At 48.3% G+C, this 27,920-nt stretch overlaps 1 protein-coding gene across 3 annotated transcripts in view; it reads right to left on the reverse strand.

Annotated features, from left to right (window-relative positions):
- ERBB4 (erb-b2 receptor tyrosine kinase 4) overlaps positions 1 to 27,920 on the reverse strand; it is a 1,260,323-nt gene that overhangs the window by 236,754 nt on the left and 995,649 nt on the right. For all 3 annotated transcript variants that reach the window (XM_063933142.1, XM_063933143.1, XM_063933141.1), the window contains exons 16-17: positions 20,546 to 20,590; positions 6,006 to 6,138 (exon numbers count right to left, since the gene is read on the reverse strand). In XM_063933142.1, the coding sequence (XP_063789212.1) occupies positions 6,006 to 6,138; positions 20,546 to 20,590 (178 nt within the window). The remainder of the gene's footprint in view (positions 1 to 6,005; positions 6,139 to 20,545; positions 20,591 to 27,920) is intronic.

Here is a 27,920-nt window from a genome sequence, read left to right on the forward strand (position 1 = left end):
GAGAGAGACAAACAGGAACTAGGTTTGACAACCAAAGCACTGACGCCTTCCTTGCTCAGGCACAGTGTATTTATACCTGCAGCAAGGAAGGGATTGGCTAGGCAATTATGCAGATTAACAATACTGACAACAGATTGGAGGAAATGATCAGCTGACAGAATCCAAGATGGCTGCGCCCATGCAGACACTTGGAGGGAAGTTTGGTTTGTAATCCATGTGGTAATGAAAACAGTAATGGTGGCGCCGGCCACTGGAGACAGGAGACGCCAGGCTGACAAGTGCACATCCAACCACGCGGACACAGCGGAGGCCGCGGCTGACGTAATCGCCACTCTGACACTCTGCATGCAGAAGCTCAGGGACGGCGGCGGAGGCCGCGGGAGATGCCATGCCAGATGTAATAAGGCGTTACTGTGACAGCGTCTCAGAGAGACAGGAGAGGATGCAGGAATGTGAACATTAGGATAACAGATGGGATCCGGTCCTGGAGCGCTGAGCCAGCCTTAGGAGGCATCTGATGGGTAAGAAATGGCGTCCAGATACCCGGATCGTGACACTGGGAATACAGCTTGTGAATGGCTTCCAAAACTGCCTCCCTGTCGGAGGGAGACTTTGGTAAAGCAGACTTCAGGAACCGACGAGGGGGAAACGCCTCGAATTCCAGTTTGTACCCTTGCGATACTACCTGTAGAATCCAGGGATCCACTTGCGAGTGAGCCCACTGCGCGTTGAAATTCTTGAGACGGGCCCCCACCATATCTGAGTCTGCTTGTAAAGCCCCAGCGTCATGCTGAAGACTTGGCAGAAGCAGGGGAGGGCTTCTGCTCCTGGGAAGCGGCTGCACGGTGCAGTCTTTTTCCTCTTCCTCTGCCCTGGGGCAGAAAGGAGTGGCCTTTTGCTCGCTTGTATTTATGGGAACGAAAGGACTGAGTTTGAAAAGACGGTGTCTTTTTCTGCTGATGTGAAGTGACCTGGGGTAAAAAGGTGGATTTCCCAGCCGTTGCCGTGGCCACCAGGTCCGATAGACCAGCCCCAAATAACTCCTCCCCTTTATACGGCAATACTTCCATGTGCCGTTTGGAATCCGCATCCCCTGACCACTGTCGCGTCCATAACGCTCTTCTGGCAGAGATGGACATAGCACTTACTCTTGATGCCAGGGTGCAAATATCCCTCTGTGCATCACGCATATATAGCAATGCATCCTTTAAATGTTCTATAGTTAACAAAATATTGTCCCTATCCAGGGTATCAATATTCTCAGTCAGGGAATCCGACCATGCGACTCCAGCACTGCACATCCAGGCTGAGGCGATTGCTGGTCGCAGTATAACACCAGTATGTGTGTATATACTTTTTAGGATATTTTCCAGCCTTCTATCAGCTGGTTCTTTGAGGGTGGCCGTATCAGGAGACGGTAACGCTACTTGTTTAGATAAACGTGTGAGCGCCTTATCTACCCTAGGGGGTGTTTCCCAACGCGCCCTAACCTCTGGCGGGAAGGGATATAATGCTAATAATTTATTAGAAATTAGCTGTTTTTTATCGGGGGAAACCCACGCTTTATCACACACCTCATTTATTTCCTCTGACTCAGGAAAAACTATTGGTAGTTTTTTCACACCCCACATAATACCCTTCTTTGTGGTACTTGTAGTGTCAGAAAGGTTCAATGCCTCTTTCATTGCCGTGATCATGTAACGTGTGGCCCTACTGGACATTACGTTTGTCTCGTCACCGTCGACACTAGACTCAGTATCTGTGTCAGGGTCTGTGTCGACCCACTGAGGTAACGGGCGTTTTAGCGCCCCTGACGGTGTCTGAGACGCCTGGACAGGCACTAATTGATTTGTCGGCTGTCTCATGTCGTCAACAGTTTTTTGCAAATTGCTGACATTATCACTTAATTGTTTAAATACAATCATCCAGTCAGGTGTCGACTCCCTAGGGGGTGACATCACCAACACAGGCAACTGCTCCGCCTCCACATCATTTTCCTCCTCATACATGTCGACACACGCGTACCGACACACAGCACACACACCGGGAATGCTCTGATAGAGGACAGGACCCCACTTAGCCCTTTGGAGAGACAGAGGGAGAGTCTGCCAGCACACACCCAGCGCTATATATATACAGGGATAACCTTATATAAGTGTTATTCCCTTATAGCTGCTGTTATTATCGTTATTTGCTGCCAAAAATGCCCCCCCTTCTCTTTTTTACCCTGATTCTGAAGCAGGACTGCAGGGGAGAGTCAGGGAGCCGTCCTTCCAGCGGAGCTGTGAGGGAAAATGGCGCTTGTGTGCTGAGGAGATAGGCTCCGCCCCTTCACGACGTCCTTATCTCCCGCTTTTTTGTGTAAAAATGGCAGGGGTTAAAATACATCCATATAGCCCAGGAGCTATATGTGATGTATTCTTTTTGCCACCTAAGGTATATACTGTTATATTGCGTCTCAGGGCGCTCCCCCCCAGCGCCCTGCACCCTCAGTGACCGGAGTGTGAAGTGTGCTGAGAGCAATGGCGCACAGCTGCGGTGCTGTGCGCTACCTTAGTCTGAAGACAGGATGTCTTCTGCCGCCGATTTCACCGGACCTCTTCGTCTCTTCTGGCTCTGTAAGGGGGACGGCGGCGCGGCTCCGGTGACCCATCCAGGCTGTACCTGTGATCGTCCCTCTGGAGCCAATGTCCAGTAACCTAAGAAGCCCAATCCACTCTGCACGCAGGTGAGTTCGCTTCTTCTCCCCTTAGTCCCACGATGCAGTGAGCCTGTTGCCAGCAGGACTCACTGAAAATAAAAAAAACCTAAACTAAACTTTTATTCTAAGCAGCTCAGGAGAGCCACCTAGATTGCACCCTTCTCGGCCGGGCACAAAAATCTAACTGAGGCTTGGAGGAGGGTCATAGGGGGAGGAGCCAGTGCACACCACCTGATCCTTAAGCTTTTATTTTGTGCCCTGTCTCCTGCGGAGCCGCTATTCCCATGGTCCTTACGGAGTCCCAGCATCCACTAGGACGTCAGAGAAACCGGTGCTTCCCACAGCCTGTGGTTAGGCTGCAAACCCCCCACCGCTATCCGACAAAGATGGTATCTCACCGGAGCAGGTGTATTGCCCTGATGCTTCCAGGACCCCTGGGCAATGCGGCTGTGTAGATGAGGCAGTCAGAAGCGGAGAGTGTCTGGAGGAACGGGGAGAGTGGCTGGCCGAACGCAGGGCGTGTTTGTGACATCAAACCAGGAACGAAACGGGCTGAGCTGATCGCAGTGTAGGAGTAAGTCTCGAGCTACTCAGAAACTGCTAAGAATTTTCTATTCGCGATTCTGATAATCTTTCGTTCGCAATTCTGCTAAGCGAAGATACACTCCCAGAGGGCGGCGGCCTAGCGTGTGCAATGCTGCTAAAATCTGCTAGCGAGCGAACAACTCGGAATGAGGGCCAATGTCTGTATAAATGAAATGTAGCTTTTTTGTGTGGAATATTACAAGGACATTTAAACAATAGCTGGAGACATAAAAATATATGGGTTTGGTACGGGATCCAGACAGTCAGGATGCCGACAGTCAGAATACCGATAGTGGTATCCCGATGGTTAGAATCCCGACACTTTTTGAAAGGTAAGTTAGCCTTACCCCTACACTCTCCCTAACCCTTCCTACTGGCAGCCTAACTCTAACACGCCCCTTCCGCAGCCTAACCCTCCCTCCTGCATTCTAACCCTAACCCTCCCCCTAGTGCCTAACCCTAACACTACCATCCTGAAGCCTAACTCTAACCTCCCCTCCCGCAGCCTAACCCTTCCCTCCTGCAGCCTAACCTTAACACTCCCCTCCTGCAACCTAACCCTAACCTCCCCTCCCGCAGCCTAACCCTAACCCACCCCTCCTGCAACCTAACCCTAACCTCCCCTCCCGCAGCCTAACCCTTCCCTCCCACAGTCTAACCCTAACACTCCCCTCCTGCAGCCTAACTCTAACCTCCCCTCCCACAGTCTAACCCTTCCCTCCCGGAGTCTAACCTTAACACTCCCCTCCTGCAGCCTAACCCTAACCTCCCCTCTGGCAGCCTAACCCTTCACTCCCGCAGCCTAACCCTTCCCTCCCACAGTCTAACCCTAACACTCCCCTTCTGCAGCCTAACCCAAACCTCCCCTCCCGCAGCCTAACCCTTCCCTCCCGCAGCCTAACCCTAACACTCCCCTCCTGCAGCCTAACTCTAACCTCCCCTCCCGCAGCCTAACCCTTCCCTCCCGCAGCCTAACCTTAACATTCCCCTCCTGCAACCTAACCCTAACCTCCCCTCACGCAGCCTAACCCTAACCGACCCCTCCTGCAACCTAACCCTAACCTCCCCTCCCGCAGCCTAACCCTTCCCTCCCACAGTCTAACCTTAACACTCCCCTCCTGCAGCCTAACCCTAACCTCCCCTCTGGCAGCCTAACCCTTCACTCCCGCAGACTAACCCTTCCCTCCCACAGTCTAACCCTAACACTCCCCTTCTGCAGCCTAACCCTTCCCTCCCCTCCCGCAGCCTAACCCTTCCCTCCCGCAGCCTAACCCTCCCTCCTGCATTCTAACCCTCCCCCTAGTGCCTAACCCTAAGCTCCCCTCCCACAACCTAACCCTTCCCTCCCACAGCCTAACCCTAACCTCCCCTCCCGCAGCCTAACCTTTCCCTCCCACAGCCTAACCTTAACACTCCCCTCCTGCAGCCTAACCCTAACCTCCCCTCCCGCAGCCTAACCCTTCACTCCCGCAGCCTAACCCTTCCCTCCCACAGTCTAACCCTAACCTCCCCTCCTGAAGCGTAACCCTAACATCCCCTCCCGCAGCCTAGCCCTTCCCTCCCGCAGCCTAACCTTAACACTCCCCTCCTGCAGCCTAACCCTAACCTCCCCTCCTGCAGCCTAACCCTTTCCTCCCGCAGCCTAACCCTAACACTCCCCTCCTGCAGCCTAACCCCTAACCTCCCCTCTCACAGCCTAACCCTAACCTCCCCTCCCGCAGCCTAAACCTAACCCTCCCTGGGATACTTATGTTCGAGATTCTGGATGTGGGGATTCCGACGTCGAGATTCTGAGCGGTGTTCCGATTCCGGTGTCGGTTTTCTGGCCGCCGTCATTGTGAATATTTATCCCAAATATATATCTATGCTATATTAGGTATAAACCAATCTCCTCTTGCAGAACTGATGGTGGCTACCGGCTAATCATTAATTATTTGGTCATTGTAGTGTATTGCAGATGTGCCTTATAGCATGCAATCTTGGGGATGCACCCTCACTAAATTCAATCATGTGTAAACGCCCCACTGCCACCCAGCATTTTAACGCCAAGCATGTGTAACTTATAGTAAACAGTAGAGTGATTTAAAAGGAAATATAATACTTTAAAACTGAAACACAGGTTTCAAATGAGATTGTCAGACAGAGGGGCCTATTTATCAGACAGAGGGGCCTATGTATCAGTTGGAGGTTTTATTGCTGCTTTTCCTGGTGAAATTTTTTATTCTGCAAATAATAACAAAAATATCGCTAGGGTAGGGGGGCAAGTCAGGCCCGGGGCTGTTACAGTCAACTCACAACTCCGCTGGCCCGGCTCTGCCGAAATGCCCATGGCTGAACCAGCTTGCTGGAGGGCAGCAATATTGCCAATAGTAACCCTTTCACAAATCGGGCAAAACGACAAAAAAATCCCTATCGCCAACAGAAATTTCCAGTGATTACCGGCAAGTGGACTAATACACCATTATTAAATCAAACCCTGTATCTTAGTCCCGGGCTGTAAAGGGTAAGAATTCTCAACTAGAAACTCTCTACAGATAGCAGTTCATCATACATCCAGTAGACTGAGGGTAAATGGACGCCACATACAGCTGGAAACATATAAGCCACATATGTCCTTCACATAAACACAAAAATTAAAAAATAGCATAAATAGAACGTAGCGTTCCAAGGTAACAAGTCCTGAATGAATGCCGCAACGTCCTTGTCAGCAGGATCTCACCTCTGTCTCCAGGAACCTCCGCAAAGCTCTCTTCTTCTTAATGCTTTTTCTTCTACTATAGACTGCGAAGGTCAGCCCCATGATGACTATGATAAATAACCCTCCAATAACACTTGCTGCGATCAGGGGAGTCCTGCCATTGAAGAAAGAAAAACACAGAAAGTTCCAGTTATAGGGTTGACACGAGCGGATCCACAGACACTAGAGCAGCAGTAACTGGGAGCAGTGGACGATAAAACACATTTGAACATAAAACCCTAAAGGCCACGGAAAAGTGGCCCAAAGGTTTGCATGGGACAGTGAAAGCAGTTTGCATTCATCTGCAAGTTGATATCTAAGGGAATGTAGTATGTTTTTCTTTTTGTTTCCTAATACTTTCTATGCTACATACCGCATGCTTAGCGACTTTCTGGCTGCCCCACGTAGGAGGGGCAGCCAGGTCAGTATAATAGGGGGCGTGGGCCTCAATATGGGTGGGAGGTGCGGGGATGTGAATGCGTGATTGCATCATTGTAGCCCCGTCCCCGCTCAGATTACCAGCGATGAATAGCAGGGGCCGGGCTATGATGATGCAATTCAACGCGAACCACAATATCGGCCTCCCCGGACCTCCCACTTTCAAGGAGGGCTGTGGTGGTCAGCGGGGTGATGTCGGCTCTGGGACCCTTGCCTGCCCTTCAGGGGGGGCGGGAGCACCACCCGATTTTTGGAAACCTCCCAGCCAATCCGGGAAACTAGGCAGGTACGACATATTGGGGGTCATTCTGACCCGATCGCATGCTGCAGTTTATCGCAGCGGTGCGATCGGGGTCAGAACTGCGCATGCGTCGGGCCGCTACGATCGCCTCTGCCTGATTGACAGGCAGAGGCGGTCGCTGGGCGGGGGGGGGGGGCAGAACCGCCATTTCGTGGGTGCGGGCCGCGGCAGCTGCGTGATGTCACACGCAGCCGTTGCGGATCGGGGAGTGATGAGTAGTTCCCGGCCAGCACGCTAAAGCTGCGCTGGTCGGGAGCTACTCTTGAAGTGCAAAGGCATCGCCGCTGTGCGCGCAGGGGGCTGGCACTGACATGCGGGGCGGTATAGCCCTGTGCTGGACGTCCTCCCGCATGTCAGTGTGAATGGTCGTAGCTGTGCTAAATTTAACACAGCTACGAATATCTCGGAATTACCCCCATTGTACTCTATTGAGACACAGACATACAATTATGACTCTGGAATAACAATTTTTGCTGTGTTACATGCAAGATACGCTTGGGAAGGCAACTCCATATTTACCAAACTAAAAGACGCTTCCTCTTTCATTGAATTCTACCGGATAACCACCATTAGAAAATGGAGGCGTATTCAATTTAGCACTTAATCCTCCTTTTTATTAGATACCATGGAGGGTGTTAAATGACAAAGCAGTCGCACTTCACTGCACACCCAATGCGGACAGAGAATGAAGCTTTTAAATACGTTGGCGTCTGGCCTGCAGTTCAGCATTAAGCGCAACCCACTGCGAGCTGCATTGGAAGCCACCGGCATCAGCAGTTTCATCCTTGATAAAGCAGGCCTGTGAAAGCTCTATACTAATAGAGCGGTGGCTTTCTGTACACAGAGATAGGCAGTCAATTATCTCTTTAATGAAGCGATGCTCTGATTACAAAGACGGCTGCAGTCCCCCCTACCCCTGTGCATTAGTTGTGCTATACAAGAAGTGCTGGTTTAGTGGGATTTCAAAGCCTTAGAACCTGGATGATGTTAGTCTTATCTCATTACCGGCTGCTGCAGCACAAGCTTAGTAAGAATGGTGTGTTAATTCGTCCGGGATACAATGCAACAAGGTGAAGAATTAGTATTCGGATAAGACTAATACCCTGCCAGTATGGGAGCTGCGCGTCTGAATTACAAGAACACCCTCTCCACAATGTACGACCCCCACTGCTCTGCCGCAGAATACAAACACAGCAAGCGTTGACGTTCTGTTCCGGCTAGAAAAATACAGTTCTCATATCATTTTCAAGGTGGACATTGTGTAGGTGGGATAATGTGTTTTTATGCCTCTATAGTAATTATGTAAGCATGAAGTGCCCTTTAACTGCATTATCTTCTAATACAGCACTCCACGCATTATTATTTTTTTAATTAAAAAAAGTTACAAATCCGCTATTTTTACAGTTAGACAGTACAGTATATTGATTTTATCATGCAGGAAAGTAAGGGCGTCATTCGCAGATATATATCGCATTGGCCCTGCAGCACAGCCGATTGCTGATACATCTGCAGACATATTGGCGCATTGTGCTTGCGGGGGCTGCTGGTGGCAGACAGCACAACTGTACTGGCGCATGTAAATGCCCACCCAATTGTAACGTCAGACACAACACATCAGCAGAAGATCGGTAATTGTGTATTCACTTACTGATCATCAGATAGGTCTTATCTGATGGAGAGGGATCTCCCAGATTCCTCTCCGTATTCCCTCAATGACGCATGCACCGGCCAATGGCGTACATGCACAGTAAGCACACAGACGTTGAAACAGGAAGCAGAATGATAGTGTAAGGGGATGCAGTTACGTTCTCGACAGACAGGATCCCGGTGGTCGATATACCCACGCCGGAATCCCGAAGGACGCCACAAGCTCGGCAACTAAATACTGCCGCCGCTCGGGATACCGGCATCAAAATACTAACAGCCGGAATCCCGAACATCCTTCCAGCAGGACACGCTGGCATTCTGCTGCGGGGAGGGGTTAGGTTTAGGCATGAGACGGGGGGTTAGGGTTTAGGTGCAGGGACGGGAAGGTAAGGGTTAAGTACCGGGGAGGGAGGGTTAGGTTTAGGCACTTTGAAGGGGAGGTTAGGTTTAGGCAACAGGGAAGGGAGGGTTAGGGTATGGCACCAACAGTGAGGGTTAGGGTGAGACAGGGTTGGACTGGCCCACAGGGTTACAAGAGAACCGCCGGTGGGCCCCACTGCCTAAGGCCCCACTCCTTCCTATAGGGATCAGATTCCAGACTGTGCACTTGTATTATACATGGTAGATATGTTGCATTACACTACACTTAACTATTGTGTATTTCAAGCGGGGGTTCAAGTGGGGGTTGACCACACCCCCTTTGTAGGCTGACCACACCTCTAAGTATGGACCCCTACCACTGCATTCTCCCGGTGGGCCCTTCATGCCCCAGTCCGACACTGGGGTGAGACACCAACGGGGAGGGTTAGGTTTAGGCACCCACACGGGAGGGTTAGGGTTAGGCCCCACTGGGGAGGATTAGGCACCATAAGGGAGGGTTAGGGTAGGTACTTTTAAGGGGACTGTTGCTATTCTGATGGTCGGGATGCCGCTGTTGGTATTCTGACCGCCGGCGTCCCGTCCTCAACGGGCTGATTTCAGGGAAGAGACCCCCATAGGTGAGGTGCCAGCAGAGCCAGTCCTAGGCATAGGCAAACTAGGCAAGTGACTAGGACATTTTGAATGCCTAGGGGCACAAGCAGCTTCTGCTGATTAAAATGATATGCGGCATGCCTATATTCTGCGTGTGACTGCGGCTGTATCTGCATACGAAATGCTACGTTACAGTGTATTCCTGGAAAACACTGCAACTTAGCATTTCGTATGCAGATACAGCCACAGTCGCACACAGAATATAGGCATGCCGCATATCATTTAAATCAGCAGAAGCTGTTTGTGCATCCTAGTTACATAACAACGCTAATAAGAGGCATTCAAAGCAAAAAATGCGCCCGACAATAGCAGAGCTGGTCAGGTGCTGCCAGCTGACTCACGCCAGGCATCTCCTGCTGCATGCCGTATCGAGGCAAGAAATATGAGGATACATCTGTATCCAAGCAGAGGTCACAGTGTTAGCGGCTGTATGAGTGCTGTGGGCGGGTGGTTTGACTGTGCAATAGTGTTCGACATATGTGTAAGGAGCATTATATGTGTCGTGTATAAATGCATTAATAATGTGTGGCATATGTGTAAGGGGCACTATGTGTGTCATTATGTGTATAAGAGCATCAATAATGTGCAGCATATGTGTAAGGGGCATTATGTGTGTCTTTATGTGTATAAGGGCATTAATAATGTGTGGCGTATGTGTAAGGGACATTATGTGTATAAGGGCATTAATAAAGATTGGCAAATGTGTAAGGCGCATTATGTTTATAAGGACATTAATTATGTGTGCCACATATGTAAGGGGCATTACTGTGTGGTATTAGGTGTATAAAGGCATTACTAATGTGTGGTATTATGTGTATAGGGTGCTCTACTGTGTGGCGTAACGTATAGAAAGGGCACTACTGTGTGGTCTAATGTGAATTAAGAACAATATGGTGTGGTATAATTTCAATAAGGGGCTATTCAGTGTGACGTAATGTGTATAAGGGGCACTACTGCGAGAAGTAACGTACATAAGGTAAAGTGGTACTACTGTGTGATGTAACGTGAATAATGGACACTATCGCATGATATAATGTGAATAAACTTGAACTACTGTGTGGCGTAATTTGAATTGGGGGTACAGTTGTGTGGCCATGCCCTTCCCAGCAAGAACACACCGCTTTTGTGCGCACTGTTCCTATTTAAAATGTAGGGTGTAGGAGCACCAAAATGAGGACTGCTATGGGTGAGGGGTGATCGTGCTGGGAAAGGGGTGCTGAGTCAGAGGTGGAAATACCGCCGGTGCTAGGGTGCACAATCTTGCCTAGGGCATCATATTAGTTAGGGCCGGCTCTGGGTGCCAGGGTGAAGAGTTCATAAGTGGAAACGCACAAGCATGTCATACATAAAGCTACACCAATTTGGATAACATTTTACACCGTAGCAATGTTCTCATCAAATCGAAGCCATTTAGTTGGATGATTTGCTGAGTCTGGAAGCGGCAGCCACTGTCGAAATTCCTCTTAATGCAGTAATTTCTGATAATTGCCAGAGCGCAAATTTAGAACAACAATTTGTTGAAAAGGCACAAAATACATTTACCGCCCTGCAACAGGTGGCAAATGTGTGCAGAAATTAGTCACAAATTAGCAGGTATTTATCTTTTACTTGCTGGAGGTCTTAGTAAACTAATTCATGTAATTGATGTTTATTTGTAGCTTTCTGGGTCTATTTGTGTTATATGTGGGACAAATAGAACCAGCATACAGTGACACACACGGGCTTAGCATTAGTATAAGGAAAACAGAACTGACAATACAGTACAAGCCTACAATTTACATGCTCTGTATGTGCATCCTCTCCACTGGGACATGAAATCACGGGCCTAATTCAGACCTGATCACAGCAGCAAAATTGTTCTCTAATAGGCAAAACCATGAGGGTCATTCCGAGTTGATCGCTAGCTGCTGGCGTATGCACCGCAATGCGCACGCGCGAAGTACGGGCACAAAGGCATTTGTTGTTTTGCACAGGTTCTAGCGAAGTTTTCAGTCGCACTGACGGCCGCAAGAAGATTGACAGGAAGGGGGCGTTTCTGGGTGTCAACTGACCGTTTTCAGGGAGTGGTTGCAAAAACGCAGGCGTCTCTGAAAAAATGCAGGCGTGGCTGGGCGTTCATTAGGCGGGTGTATGACGTCAAATCCGGACACAAATAGGCTGAAGTGATCGCAAGCGCTGAGTAGGTTCAGAGCTACTCTGAAACTGCACAAACTGTTTTGCAGAGCTCGGCTGCACAAGCGTTCGCACTTCTGCTAAGCTAAAATACACTCCCCAATGTGCGGCGGCATAGCGTTTGCACGGCTGCTAAAACTAGCTAGCGAGCGATCAACTCGGAATGACCCCATATGTGCACTGCAGGTGGGGCAGATATAACATGAGCAGAGAGCGTTAGATTTGGGTGGGTTATATTGTTTCTGTGCAGGGTAAAAACTGGCTGCTTTATTTACACTGCAATTTAGATTTCAGTTAAAACACACCCCACCCAAACCTAACTCTCTCTGCACATGTTATATCTGCCCCACCTGCAGTGCACGTGGATTTGCCCATTAGAGAAAAGTTTGCTGTTGCGATCAGGTCTGAATTTGGCCCCCATATACAGTAAAACAAAACAGCTAATTAATATCCTGATTTCCCCCGAGACCTTTCCCCACTAATAGAATCCAACTCTGGTACATTCTGGGTATCATTTGGCAATTGTAAAAAAAAATGCGCTGCAAATATTTTGCATTTTGAAAGTAGTTATAAAGATTATGTTAGAAATAAATAAATAAATAATAAATAAAGCATAGTTTATACGGAGATGCAAGTGTCTCCAGACTCCTAAACTGCAGTATTTCCCTGCCATACAAATGTGTATCCTTGCGCCTAATGCACTGGCGTATCTATAATGCAGATACGCCAGGCCAGGGGGTACCCACACTGCACACGCTGCATCCATTTTTTTTAACACTCACCCCTCCGGAGTCCCACGCCAAAGTCACCGGCGCTGTTAAAACCCTGTGAAAATGGCGCAGCGGGCATTTTCACGAAGTTCTGGGCATGCGCAGTAGAGAAATCGCTGGCAAAATGGCTGCCGCACCATCTTCCCGGAGATCTGCACATGCACAGTAGATTCCAAGCCCTCTAGTGCTCAGACTCTACAGTGCTCCCGGCAGAGAGGAGGGGACTCGAACAGAGGGGGCTGCAAACGGGCTTCCTCCTCTCTTAAAGCGCCCCTGGGCTAATAGTAATGAAGAGATGTGGCTTCACACTGTTGAAGGCAGGCAACCTACTCCAATGGGCATTTTACGGGGGTGGGCTGGCTTACGTGTCATCATAGTATGCATCTCCTGCTGTTCAAAACCATGGTTCATGGTATTTTACATTACAGCAGGATAATGCAATTCATTGTGATGCAATTCAATGTGATCTAACCTACCAGCCACCCAAGTCAGTCAGGGAAGTGAGTGGAAACGGGAGAATGGCCAACTTTGTCTGGAGGCCGGGAGAGCTGGCCCAAGTTAGGGGTTCTCCTGAATCTTCTGGAACAGTTTGCATATGTCTAATGGTTGTCAGTCCCCATTCCGGGTACCCAGACATACGGGGGTGCAAGGCAAAGATACAGCACATTGCCTTTTGAAAAGCGTGCCCCATATAAAAAGTGTGTATGCACACCACAAAAATCGACATATGCCCAACTCTAAACGGAACCCTGTGGGTACTGATAACCCCACAGACCAGTCATACACCCAGAGCGTCAGGGTGGATCCTGATGAGGGGAATCTGTGAAGCATTGTACAATCTATGTCCATTCTGAATATAGCAAAAAATGTCCTATAACCTTGCACTATCTGTGGGACTAATTAACCAATAAAATGTTTCTATAAAAGCTTTCAGGGTTAGAGTGAAGTGGTTTAGAAGAAGCCTAAGTGCTCACTATGGTTCATTCAGTAAGAGCCTGCTAATTACGAGCAGGCATTTATATTCCTATAGCTAGTTTGTAAGCATTTTAGCACTGTCAAACAAGACCAAAGATAGGAATGAAAATACGTCTACCGTGGAAACACAGCGCTATACGCTTCCATGTCTATCAGAGCAATGCTATCGCTTCAATAAAGTCTCGAGTACACTCCCAGCAGCCACTGAGCATGCTGGGAGATATACTTCAACAGCAGCTGGAGAGATCCCAGCTCAGTTAACACACAACAGCTGACAATAAACCAGACCAACTTTCATCCAACTAGTTGGTTGGTTGGAATGAAAATCTGGTAATGTGTGGGAGCAACTGACAATCAGCAATTTGCTCCCAAACACCGCAAAATGGACAAAAACTGTTGTTCAAATATGTTATTTAACTCAAACAGGTTTCGCCAACTTGTCTGAATAACCATTTTTGTCCGTTTTCTGGTGTTTGGGACTGGAGTTGTTTAAGAGAGGAAAGGGCCCGTTTGTTGGTTCCGTGCAGGCCCCCTCTTCTCTGTCAGCGCAGTAGACTCTGGCTTTGTGCAGGGTGTGCAGTGTGTGCCCCCCCTTGATCCAGGGGCCCGTGCTTTGCACTTATAATAGATACGCTATTGGTTTTAGAGCAAATCGCTGACTGTCATTTGCTCACATACATTACCAGATTTTCATTCCAACCATCCAACTAACTGAAAGTTGGTCCAGCTTTAGAGGGAGGTGTTGCTTGTAGCAACCAATTAGATTCTAGCTATCATTTCATGGGCTGTGCTATATAAATGAAAGTGAGAATCTGATTGGTTGCCTTGGGTATAAATCTTTAGAAGGTTTCATACATCTCCTCCTGAGAATGGAAGCGTGGGCACATAACACTCTAGGGGGGATATTCAATTGTTTGAAAAGTCGGTTGGGTGTCTGTTTTTCCTGTCTATTAGATAGGAAATAAAAAAAATCAGACACCCAACTGACTTTTCAAACAATTGAATACCGCCCTATGAGTATAAGCTGTCTCATGCAGACAATCTAGCACTGGGCACCAATAGGCAATCCTAACATGCAGGCGGGGGGTATATTGAGCAGACCATATTGTACTAATGGGTTTTGTCTTTGGGGTCCAATAAATGCGTGATGAAGGCATTTCGCTCATTTAACCGGAATGTCTTCTAAGGGATCCATAATTCCAGTTGATGTTTACGCGGCAGTGAACGTATACGGCTCACAGTGGGGGATGAGGAAGACTCTCAGTTAATTAAAGCTTCACGGGTTAAATGAGGTCTGTGTAATGAGGAGCCTGATTCATTGTTTGCGCACAGCTTTGCCTGGAAGACTAATTACAGGCCTGGTACGAATGTGCAGCTACATTTCCTGACCCCGTTCAATGCGAATGAATATACTGATTAGCACAAGTTTTGTACATCTCTTTTCTAATCAGGTTCTTGGAAAAGGACCACCAATACAGAGATGAAACTAGATACATAATGTGGTCTAAAATACATAAATAAATAATTAAATAGACAAAAATGGTGCAAAACAGTAAAAACTATTTTTGTAATTAGCTATGCTATCCATGACATGAATTTATCAAGAGGGACTTTTCTCTGAAAAGTTATGTTCTGTATTCTGTATTCTTAATAACAAGTTTAAAGTGATGTATTGAGTTTGCACAAAGCCACTCTCTACGGTGACTGTGAGCAGAATAACAAGAGCCCAACTGTCTCCAGTCTATCGGTCAGAGGCTGTGATAACTTTTACATATTGGTTGAGAGGGCAGTCTCCATACCCACTGATAGTCCTTATTCACGCGGGATAGCCTAGGGAAGAAGTGGCATTTCATGTTTCGTGACACCGTGGTCTGGATAGTAAATTGTGCCTTAAATAAATGACTTTAACAGATTGTTATATTTTCATTGCATGCCTGAAAACACAAGCAACAGTGGCGCTGCTCCATTTGGAAACTTGGACGGTGTTTTTACAGTTCAATCCAAACATAGATTTTTATCCCATAGGAAATGATAGCTACCAACAGTCACATTTGGAAATCGGAAGTGCACCCTTAGCTGCAGCCCGACTGACAGGCTGCTAGCATTTGGAGGTGGGAGTGGTCAGAGCTGGCCAGTGTTCCCCAAAACAGGGGAGTGTCGTCTCCGTTTCTTGGGAGGGTATCTGGATGATAGGCTGACAGTGTCAAGGGCGACAGTCAATAGGTCACCAAAAGGTCAAAGGTTCAAAAGGTCTTTTTTGGGGAGTTTACATGTTTTCCCAACTTTTGCGTGATTTACTATCCACATGGACTAAGGGGGTCATTCCGAGTTGATCGCTCACTAGCTATTTTTTTGGAGCGCAGCAATCAGATAGTCGCCGCCTATGGGGGAGTGTATTTTCGCTTTGCAAGTGTGCGAACTCGTGTGCAGCTGAGTGGTACAAAGAAGTTTTTTGCAGTTTCTGAGTAGCTCTGGACTTACTCAGCCCTTGCGATCACTTCAGTCTTTTGGTCCCGGAATTGACGTCAGCCACCCGCCCTGCAAACGCCTGGACACGACTGCATTTTTCCAAACACTCCCAGAAAACGGTCAGTTGACACCCATAAACGCCATCTTCCTGTCAATCACCTTGCGATCGCCTGTGCGAATGGATTCTTCATTAATTCCATTGCCCAGCACCGATCCTCTTTGTAGCCGTACGGCACGCCTGCGCATTGCGGCGCATATGCATGTGCAGATTTGCTGAGTTTTGACCTGATCGCAGTGCTGAAAAAAAATAGCTAACGTGCGATCAACTCGGAATGACCCCCTAAGAGTGGGAATAGTAACCTGTGGCGAACACAGCTGTAGCGGATCGAGCCGCCTTGCCCGAAGCTTTGTGAGCGTAGCGAGCCCGCGAGGGGACGCGTTTCCACTGATATTATGAAACATACAAAATGACACCCAAAACACAAAAAAATAATTTATATTGACCATTGTCATGAGGACCTTTTGACCCTATTGAGCTTTTGTACCTGTTGACCCTACCCAATGTCTGTCTTTTACTTGTCGACCTATTGTCCTTGTCGACCTAATGCACGTCGGCCATATGGGGCTGACCTAAGGACTATCTACCTAGACACTGAAGATTTTCTATACCACACCCTCCTGGGAGTGCTGAGGATAGGGTCTGCGTCTTCCGACACAGATTTCATGGCCCCGGGTGAGCAGCTTCGGCAATCATTTTAAGTTGGTCCAAAGACACAGCAGCGATGTGTCTGCGTTTATACCTGAATCAGGCCCAATATGTGTTATGCATGAGCAACTTCCACAATGTCTCTTGCTATTATGAATATCCACTAAGGGGGTCATTCCGACCCGATCGCTCGCTGCAGTTTCTCGCAGCGCAGCGGTCGGGTCGGGACTGCGCATGCGCCGGCACCGCAGTGCGCCGGCGCATGCCAGCCGTCGTTGCCTAGCGATCGCCTCTGAGGCAGGGGAGGTCGTTGGGTGGGAGGGGGATGGACGGGCGCATTAAGCCGCCGTTTAAGGGACACGGTCCGGCCAACGCAGGCGTGGTCGGACCGTTGGGGGGGGGGGGGGCCGCGGCAGCTGCGCGTCGTCACACGCAGCTGCTGCGGGCCGGGGAGCGACAAGTAGCTCCCGGTCAGCACGCTAAAGCTGCTCCTGTCGGAACTACTCTTGAAGTGCAAAGGCATCGCCGCTGTGCGATGCCTTTGCACTTCTGCAGGGGGGGGGGGGGGGCGGCACTGACATGCGGGGTGGGATAGCCCTGTGCTGGGTGTCCCCCCCCCCCTTCCCGCATGTCAGTGTGAATGATCATAGCTGTGCTAAATTTAGCACAGCTACGATCAACTCGGAATGACCCCCTATAACTCATGGTCCATTTTTCTGGCTAAGTCTATGTGACCAAATCTCCATTCACATGAGGTAAATGTATGCAAGAAGAAAATCCACATGTGCTCATTTGGAATCACTTTACAAGACTGCAATACAGTATATTGACTTACAAATGTAAATAAAATAATTTCAGGTAAATTAAAATGTAATGAAATATCTTAATGACCCATGCAAATGACTTCTGTCTGACAACAACACTGCACTTGACTTTAGAGTCTCCATTTTGGTTGTCTTTAGAAGGTAGAAACGTAAGCAGGGACTATTTTTCTGTCAGCCCTTTGGATAGAAAATCCTTGCACAGAGATATTTCACTAATAAATCCTTACGCATCAGAATGGCAGCGGACTGATGCCGGGATCATTGCCATGTAACAGATAATCACCCGGCTGATGATTTACTCATTCTCCTGTTGCTCTGCTTTGGTCAGCGCACTCCACACATGACTAGCCGCAAAGTGCCATTCTGACACTCGCAGGGAGGGCAAAGTACTAGCAGAATAGCATTATGAGTGGACATCTCCTGTAATAGAACATCAACACTCCCCATGGCATACTGTATATGTTAGTTAATTGCTTTAGAAGCTTTTATTGTCTAATTTTTCATCCGCCTCCTCCCTTCTCTCACAGCTTTTCCTAATAAGGCATTACTCAACGATGGATGAGACAGTATCATCAGGATTTCTAGTAGTTCAAAAAGAAAGGTGGCCCCAGAGTGTGTTGATTTGGGGACTGAAGACAAATGGTTATTGTATTTGCAAATACTCTACAGCAGTGAATTCTAAACTCAGCCCTCAAGGCATTCTCTCAGTCCAGATTGTCAGGATATTCATGCTTGAGCTCACATACCTCCCAACTGTCCCGATTTTCGCGGGACAGTCCCGTTTTTTGGGGACTGTCCCGCTGTCCCACCCGCGGGCCGCAGTGTCCCGCGGTGGGGGGGGGGGGGCAGTTGGGAGGCTCCGTCTCTCGCTGCCCTGCTTAGCAGAGCAGCGGTGAATGGACGCTGTGCGCATGCGCACAGCGTCTATTCAGTGGAGTCAGAGGGAGAGGGAGCATGCCAGCGGCTCACAGAGCGCTGGGCATGCTCCCTCAGTGACGAAAACGGGGGCGTGACTCGCGATCGCGGGTCCTCCGCGAAGCCACGCCCCCTTTTCGTAGGGCACGCCCTTTTTTCGGGAGCGCGCGCGCCTTCGCCGCGCGAGTGTCCCGCTCCACAGGAAAAGAAAGTTGGGAGGTATGAGCTCAGGTGGCTTACCTAGTTACCACAATTTCATTTAACCATCTGTGCACAAGCATAGATTTCCTCAAAGCCTGGAATGTTAGTGTGCCTTATGGACTGAGGGAGTTATTCAGGTTTGTTAGCAAACCAAAAAAGCACACTAATACTCCTTTAACATCACACAAATAACCAGGTATGGACCCGGCATAGTGGAGGGTAGACACGGGTCAGTGTGCGGTGTGAAAGCACCAAGGGGGTAATTCCAAGTTGATCGCAGCAGGAATTTAGTTAGCAATTGGGCAAAACCATGTGCACTGCAGGGGAGGCAGATTTAACATGTGCAGAGAGAGTTAGATTTGGGTGGGGTGTGTTCAATCTGCAATCTAATTTGCAGTGTAAAAATAAAGTAGCCAGTATTTACCCTGCACACAAACAAAATAACCCACCCAAATCTAACTCTCTCTGCACATGTTAAATCTGCCTCCCCTGCAGTGCACATGGTTTTGCCCAATTGCTAACTAAATTCCTGCTGCGATCAACTTGGAATTACCCCCCAAGTCCGAATTCCCGGGTCGCCTGACCCAGTAATTCAACCCGGGTTATAAGCAGTGTTATTCCCGGGTTGAATACCGGGTTAGTGGCTGCGTAAACGGATTCCTGGGTCGATGCGACCCGGGACCCGTTTACTGCATAGGGAGAGGCGGCGCAGAGATGAGCTTATCTCCAAGCGCCGCCTCCACCTCCGCCCCCGCTGCCGGCTCCGCCCTCCGCAGCTATGGCAACCAACCCGGCATATTGCAGGGTCGGGCAGCCAGCGAAATGGGTAGGAGAGTCTCCAATGCTGGATCCCACTCAGGAAGGACCCGTTTCCAATTCCCGGGTGGGATCCGGCATTGGAGATCTGAAAGGGGCATAATTGGCAAAACCATGTGCACTGCAGGTGGGGCAGATGAAACGTGCAGAGAGAGTTAGATTTGGGTGGGTTATATTGTTTCTGTGCAGAGTAAATACTGGCTGCTTTATTTTTACATTGCAATTTAAGAGTTCAGTTTGAACACACCCCACCCAAATCTAACTCTCTGCACATGTTATATCTGCCCCCCCCTGCAGTGCACGTGGTTTTGTCCATTAGGGTGCTTTTTTGGTTTGCTAACAAACCTAAATGAAGTCCTCATGGACAGATGTATTAACCTGGAGAAGGGAAAAAGAAGTGATAAGTGCAAGGTGATAACGCACCAGCCAATCATTACGAATTTGAAAAATGTCAGTTAGGAGCTGATTGGCTGGTGCGTTATCACCTTCCACTTATCACTGCTTTATCACTTCTCCGGGCTTAATACATCTGCCCCTGAGTTTGGAAACCACTGCTCTACAGTGAAAGTTCAATATCATTGTCAATATACAAAGGTGGTTCAATAAGTAAAACAACAAGACCTCTAACGTGTGTGATGTTCTCTATCTCATTCCAATCTCCCACCAGGACAGAGCCGTTAGACCACAGCTTCCCCTCACGGCCATTAGACTGTGTCTCATATCATCCATACTGTCCCAACATCTGGTTTAAGATGGCGGGGCTGGCAGACACATGGTCACACAATAAGGTGCGCAGTGTGATCAGATTTCTGTGTCTAAAGGGCACATCAGCAGCTGACATTCCTCACAAACTTGTATAGGTGTACGGTGATAACATCATGTCATGGAAACAGGTTTGGGTTTGGTGCCTTAATTACTAGCACTGTACAAATTGATTATTAAAAATGCTCCTTTCACCTTGACAGAAAACCAAGGTGGGAGAGGCGTCTTTTCAGCAACGTCTTCAGACAGAGGGAACCAACAAAGAGTCAAAGTTTTTGCTACCTTCTGCCCACTCTCTGAAGACATCCCTGGGAAGATACTTCACCTTCAGCCAGGTATAAGGGGGTGGGGTGCTGCGCATGTCCCCCTTCCCATGTCAATGCCACCTCTGCCTGCAGGCAATCACTGGACACAACATGTAGGTCCCTGACACACATTACCATGCGGCACCAATGAGCGAGAAACAAGAAGGGTTGTTAAATCAAAGCCATTACCTATCAATGATTCCAATGCAGTCCTTGATACGGGGCCCTCTACACCTGTAATAAAAGAAAGACAGAAAGTCAGCAATTAAAGACGTTAGACGGTACAACCCAGTGTTTCTTAAATCCAGCGCTCCCCAACCCCCAGCAGGTCATGTTTTTAGGATTTCATATTCTGTGGAATAAGGTAGATATACCGCTTTCACAACGCAAACCCAGGTCGACATGGCTTTTGAAGCCTCAGACCCTTTCACAATGCAGTTTCAACTCAGGTTATTTCCGGGTTATTCCCGAGTTGGTGCCTTTCACACTGGGACCGGGTCACTCATGTTAAACACTGTGATGTGATATAAAATGCACTTTTCTGGCTCACATTGATGAGGTTACAAAGGAAATAAAAGGAGGGGCGGGGACTGCTCTGGGCAGACACATAAACAGCCAATCAGCACCATTTTCTAAGACCTGGGTTGTATATCCCGGGTCAGCGGCTTTCACACTGCACAGCGACCCGGGCCCAACCCGTGTTTAGCCGTTCTTTTAACCCGGGTTGAAATGCAGGGTTGCTCGACTCGGGTTATTCATACCCCTTTCATACCGCCACCTATAAACATGGGTTATACCCCTCTCACACCGCCAATACCGGATCCCACCAGGGAATTGGAAACGGGTCCTTCCCGGGTGGGATCCGGCATTGGACCCTGACAGGCGGCTTCCCAACCCGGGATGGTTACCATAGCGGCGGGGGGGCGGAGCCGGCACTGGGAGATGAGCTCATCTCCACGCCGCCTCTCCCATATGTAGTGAACGGGTCCTGGATCTTATCACTGCCACTGACACAGTATTCAAACCGGGAATAACACTGCTTTATTCCCAGGTTGAATTACCGGGTCAGGCGACCCGGGATTTCGACCATGGCGCTTTCACACCGCACACTGACCCGTGTTGACCCAGCAATATGTTATTTGTGCGGTGCGAAAGGGGTATTATTGGCACATGAGCGTGCATAACCCGTGTTCAGGTGCGGTCTGAAAGGTGCAAGGGTTGAAATACCAGGAAGAGTGACCCGGTATTTCAACCCTGGTCGCGAGCAGGATTGAACTTGTGTTCAACCCGGCTCACTGTGCTGTGTGAATGGGAGCCGGGCCGATGCGACCCCTTTCCTGTTCACTCTATGTGTACGGGCGGCGCTTGGAGATCATGTGATCTCCAAGCACCGCCCCCGCTGTGTCACCAACCCGGCAATATGCCAGGTTGCAGGCAGCAGCAGCAGGGCTCCCGTGTGCGACCCGCCTCAGGAGGTCTGAAAGGGGTTTCACTTTGGCGCTCTCACACTGCACTTCGACCCGGCTCGACCCAGTAACACCCCGGTAATTACCCGGGTTATTTTGGTGATGTGAAAGGGGATTACTAACCCACCCAAGCAGAAGTTACAATGATACAGTAGCTGGAAGCGGATTGGAAGATATAGGCAACGTCTCAACTTGTTGTCTTTACAAAGTTTGATACATGTGTTTCAAAGTCTGCCGTGCAAATTATTGAAGGATTCCAGAAAACATGAACTGTTAGGGGTGCGTGAAGACTGGATTTGGGAAATGCTGGTATAAAAGGACATACAAGGAGAGCATTAATAAAGAGCAAATAAAGACTCAAAATGAACTAAATAAACTAACAGCTAAGGAGCCGTACAAAAAAAAAAAAAATCAATCAAGTGAAACAAAAACATATGACAACACTAGCCATAGCAACCAATAACTATAATATCATACTTTGGGGGGAGATGCATCAAACCTTGGAGAGAAATAAAGTGCACTTGGAAGCTGATTGGTTGGTACTTTCTCTCAAAGGTTTGATACAATTACCCCTTTGTTTTGCATGAACCGCTTCAAATCTTTATATTATGCAAACTTTTTTGTTTTCTTAATAACCAATTTAGAAAAAGCAAGTTGACAGACATAACTCATGATACACGACTCACATAGAGCATTACAGCTGCAGATAAGAACAAAACCGAACATTATTATTATTATTTACAGCACCGCAATCAGGGCTTGTCAAGAACATAATCTTTCACGAGTCACGTCAGACGGCCGTGGCGGAAAGGGTTAAGTTTGGAGTTCTTTGTCTCAGCTGCCACCACCGACAGAAATAATTACCATGATTGGCTTCCAGACAGCAGCAAACAAAGAGAGCGGGGCAGGAAGGTGGTGCCCTCCCCTCCAAAAGCTGACATTAGCAGTACCAAAGCAAGCTTCACCTGTGCCCACGGGAGATCTGCCAGTGCCAAGGTCTTGTTTTTCTGCCCCTCTCTGGTTTTCTGGCTTGCAAAACACTGAGCCCATGATTACTACCCACAAAAAGCACCGCAGATCACAGCTTATCTCCATCTGAATGGCAGTTAAATGCCCGACGCACAATTATTTCCTTTTTTCCTTTTTGTATAAACCCCCAGAGCTTGAAATTGGAGTTGGCTGCAGGACAGGCTGATGTAGACCTGAGTGTTCAATATAAAAAAAAAGGCTTAAAAAATGTTTTTGAATTTTTGAAAGCCAAACAGGCTTTAAGCAAAAGCCGGATGATGCTACGCGCACGGACTTTGGGCAGACGCTCACCTGGATTTCACTTTTCAAACACTTTTTAAGTACCTTATTCAATCAAGTATTTCCATTAGAATTTGATTTGAGGCACGCCGAAGAGAAATGTTGAAACGGCTGATGGAAAACTGAGGACTGATGTGCTTCCTAATGCGGCTTCAGATTTCTATTCACTTGCCTGATGACTTGTCCTGACGGAGGTGACTAGGCTGGCCATACTATCCATAGGCGTGGTCAGCCCCATAGTAGCGTTTTGAAAGGGCCCCTTTCCAATGCTTCTAGAAAACAGGATCTCAAACTCAGTCCTCAGGACCCCACACAGTTCATGTTTTCCAGGTCACCTGTGGATTTTAAAATGTGACAGTTGGTGATACACAGCGCACCTGCCTGGTGACCTGGAACACGTGACCTGTGTCCTGAGGACAGAGTTTGAGAACCACTGTTCTAGAGACACCTATCTGCAGCAATTGTTAATGTTATGCCCCACAAGAGTGCCCCAGTTTATTTCCTGAACCATAGTAGTGCCAGAGTTAATTGTATGCCCCATAGTAGTGTCCTAGTTAATTTTCTGAACCATAGTTGTGCCCTAAGTTCACATTATGGACCTAATTAATGTTTGTACGCAATGGCTGTTGTTTATGCAATGGAGCGATTAACGGCAAAATGCGCATGTGCTGCAATTGAAAGGCATATGTGTGAGGGTGCCGCTGCGATCTCGCTCACATTGAGAACTGTGTTGCAGAGTGACTGACAGGAAGTTTCCGTTTGGAGGTGATAACGGATAGTGTAAGGGGAGTGGTTGGGAAAATGCAGGTGTGTCATTGCCGTTTTCAGGGCGTATTTTCTGATGGCTGCGTGATCGTACAAGCAAATACATGGCGTCTGAGCTGCTGCTGATATGGCCAGTCTCCATAGCTCGGTCAATAGCTTTGATGTTCTCTGTAATTGCTTATAGGCTGCGAATGTGTACGCAATTGAACTCTCAATGGCTCCGGTGGGCGTCTCTTTTCATTCCTGGGCGGCAGCTTCACTTGATAACATTAGCAGCTCCGTAGCCTAGAGAATCGCAATTGCATTTGCGTACAAACATGAATTAGGTCCAATGTCACATTGTAGGGCTGCCAGTACACATTGGGGGTAATTCTGAGTTGATCGCAGCAGGATTTTTGTTAGCAGTTGGGCAAAACCATGTGCACTGCAGGGGACGCAGATATAACATGTGCAGAGAGAGTTAGATTTGGGTGGGTTATTTTGTTTCTGTGCAGGGTAAATACTGGCTGCTTTATTTTTACATTGCAATTTAGATTGCAGATTGAACACACCACACCCAAATCTAACTCTCTCTGCACACGTTACATCTGCCCCACCTGCAGTGCACATGGTTTTGCCCAACAGCTAACAAAAATCCTGCTGCGATCAACTCAGAATTACCCCCATTGGCCCTCATTCCGAGTTGTTCGCTCGCAAGGCGATTATAGCAGAGTTACACACGCTAAGCCGCCGCCTACTGGGAGTGAATCTAAACATCTTAAATGTGCGACCGATGTATTCGCAATATTGCGATCAAAACCGAGTTAGCAGTTTCTGAGTAACTCCAGACTTACTCTGCCTGTGCGATCAATTCAGTGCTTTTCGGTCCCGGCTGACGTCATAAACACACCCAGCGTTCGCCCAAGCACTCCCACCGTTTCTCCAGACACGCCTGCGTTTTTTCCGGAAACGGTAGCGTTTCCTGCCACACGCCCCTAAAACGCCGTACATCCGCCCAGTAACACCCATTTCCTGTCAATCACAATGCGTTCTCCGGAGCGACGAAAAAGCCGTGAGTAAAATTACTTTCTTCTTAGTAAAGTTACTTGACGCATGCGCAGTGCGAACATTACGCATGCGCACTAAGAGAATTCTCACTGCGATGCGATGAAAAATACCGAGCGAACAACTCGGAATGAGGGCCATTGTGCAGCACACTACCAAAATTTCACATTATGACATAGGGGTATATGCAATTGCGGTCGAATTTCCGCAAATGTCGAAAAACGGGGCATTTTCGACACAAAAAATAAATTCGACAATGCAATCCAGTACTTTTCGACAAAAAAATGGATGTTTCAGTTTAGAATTTTTGAAATTCGACAGTTGTCAAATTTGACATGTCTGCAATGGTAAAAATGCGGCTTTTCGACAAAAGTATATTCAATTGAAGAATGTCGATTCGACAATAGTGCTTTTCGACAGTAATTTTGTCAATTTCATTCCGCCTCACTTTGCTGGCGGAATCTAATAAAAATTTTAAAAAACATGTTTTTTTTTGTGTTTTTTTTTATTGCTAATAGCATATCTATTTATATTAGAAGGGATTATGTACTTGGTTTGTCTATTAGGAGACACAAGTATTATTTATATATTTTTTAAAAGAATATTATTATTTTTTAACTGACTAAAATAATATGGAGAGATCAGAGCATGGTTTTCAGTGTGAATGGTTTAAAATCAAGAAAAAAAAATGCGTGGGGTCCCCCCTCCTAAGCATAACCAGCCTCTGGCTCTTTGAGCCGGTCCTGGTTGTAAAAATATGGGGGGGGGGGGGGGGGAATGACAGGGGATCCCCCGTATTTTCACAACCAGCACCGGGCTCTGCGTCCGGTCCTGGTGCCAAAAATATGGGGGACAAAAAGCGTAGAGGTCCTCCGTATTTTTAACACCAGCACCGGGCTTCACTAGTCAGAGAGATAATGCCACAGCCGGGAGACACTTTTATATCGGTCCCTGCGGCTGTGGCATTAAATCACTAACTAGTCATCCCTGGCCGGGGTACCCTGTAGGAGTGGGGACCCCTTAAATCAAGGGGTCCCCCCCCTCCAGCCACCCAAGGGCCAGGGGTGAAGCCCGAGGCTGTCCCCCCCCCATCCGTGAGCTGCGGATGGGAGGCTGATAGCCAAGTGACACAAAGAAAGAATATTGTTTTTTTTGTAGCAGAACTACAAGTCCCAGCAAGCCTCCCCCGCAAGCTGGTATTTGGAGAACCGCAAGTACCAGCATGCGGGGGGGGAAACGGGCCCGCTGGTACCTGTAGTTCTACTACAAAAAAAATACCCAACTAAAAACAGTACACGCACACCGTGAAAGTAAAACTTTATTACATACATGCCGACACACACATACTTACCTATGTTGACACGAGGTTCGGTCCACTTCTCCAAGTAGAATCCACGGTGTACCTGAAAATAAAATTTTCCTTGCCAAAATCCAGTGTAGATCTGTCCTCTTCTGTTTTGGAATCCACGTACTTGGCAAAAAAAACAAACCGCATTACCCAGACCACGCACTGAAAGGGGTCCCATGTTTACACATGGGACCCCTTTCCCCGAATGCCGGGACCCCACGTGACTCCTGTCACTGAGGGTCCTTTCAGCCAATCAGGGAGCGCCACGTCGTGGCACTCTCCTGATTGGCTGTGCGCGTCTGAGCTGTCAGACGGCACATCGCACAGCCGCACCATTATCTTCAATGGTGGGAACTTTGCGGTCAGCGGTGAGGTCACTCGCGGTCAGAAAGGTGGGCAAGTATCCCACTTTCCCGCCAGGCCCCCGCACCCCCTTTGGCCACCCACAGCAGAGCACAAGTTGGTGGTCCGAGGGGGATCCGATGACGCGATTTGCGCTGAATTGCATCATAGCTCCGCCCCTCACTATACAGTGCCTGTTTTCTCTGCATTGTATAGCGGGGTGGAGCCACAATGACACGATTGTGATGGCACGCCACCTAGACAGACCACATTGTCGTCTGTCACGCCCCCAGACAGCCCACTTTGTCATCAGCCACGCCCCCAGACAGCCCGCACTACCGCTGGCAAAGCCCCTGCACAGCCCACCCTGCCGTCAGCCATGCACCCTGAGCGTCTACCACGCTGCCACCTGGGGGAACAGTCAAGTTGGCAACTATTACATTATGCGGAACAGTGGAGCTCGGTTCTCATGTGCACAAACCAGGTTTTTATTCATCTTTGGCACCCCTCCGGCTTTGGGGAAATAGAACGATTCCCAAACACAAAGGCAAGGGTGGAATCAATAATAAAAAATAAAAGTTTATTTAATAAAGTTAATAATTCACCTTTCCCCAAATTATCCTAGGTTTGCGATGCCTGTAACAGGGGTGTAGTATGGTATGCCGGCGGCCGGGCTCCTAGCGACCAGCATACCGGTGCCGGGAGCCCAACCGCCGGCATACCGACAGCACGGCGAGCGCAAATGAGCCGCGCGCCGCGCTATTTATTTTCCCTCCAGGGGGGTCGTGGACCCCCACGAGGGAGAATATGTGTCGTATGCCGGGTGTCGGGATTCCGGCGCCGGTATACTGTGCGCTGGGATCCCGACATTCGGCAACTAGAAGACCACCCCTGTAAGATCAGTACCAAATCCGATCGCCTCTTTCATCCTCAACCAAACTTAAATTTTCATACATGTTTTTCATTGTATTATTTATTGCCACAATTTCTTTACATCTTCATTTGGCACAGGTATAGCTATCTGCCTACCAGTTTACTGAGAAAAAGCCTCCGCCCGAGGGACATGGCTAGCTTACCTAAGGGTTTATTTAGTGCCACTCAGGGGTTCACAGCAGATGAAAAAGTTGTGCATACAAAGAAGCTTTAATTTACTATTTTATTATTATTTATTATTTTATTATTTACTAATGTACTAAATGTATTGCTGCCAAATAATACTTTTAAATATAAACTTTTAAATGGTGGCGGCACTAAAGAACGGACAGGACAACCAAACACACCCACACAGAAA

Source organism: Pseudophryne corroboree, chromosome 7, assembly GCF_028390025.1.
Source record: "Pseudophryne corroboree isolate aPseCor3 chromosome 7, aPseCor3.hap2, whole genome shotgun sequence".
Taxonomy (NCBI): Eukaryota; Metazoa; Chordata; class Amphibia; order Anura; family Myobatrachidae; genus Pseudophryne; species Pseudophryne corroboree.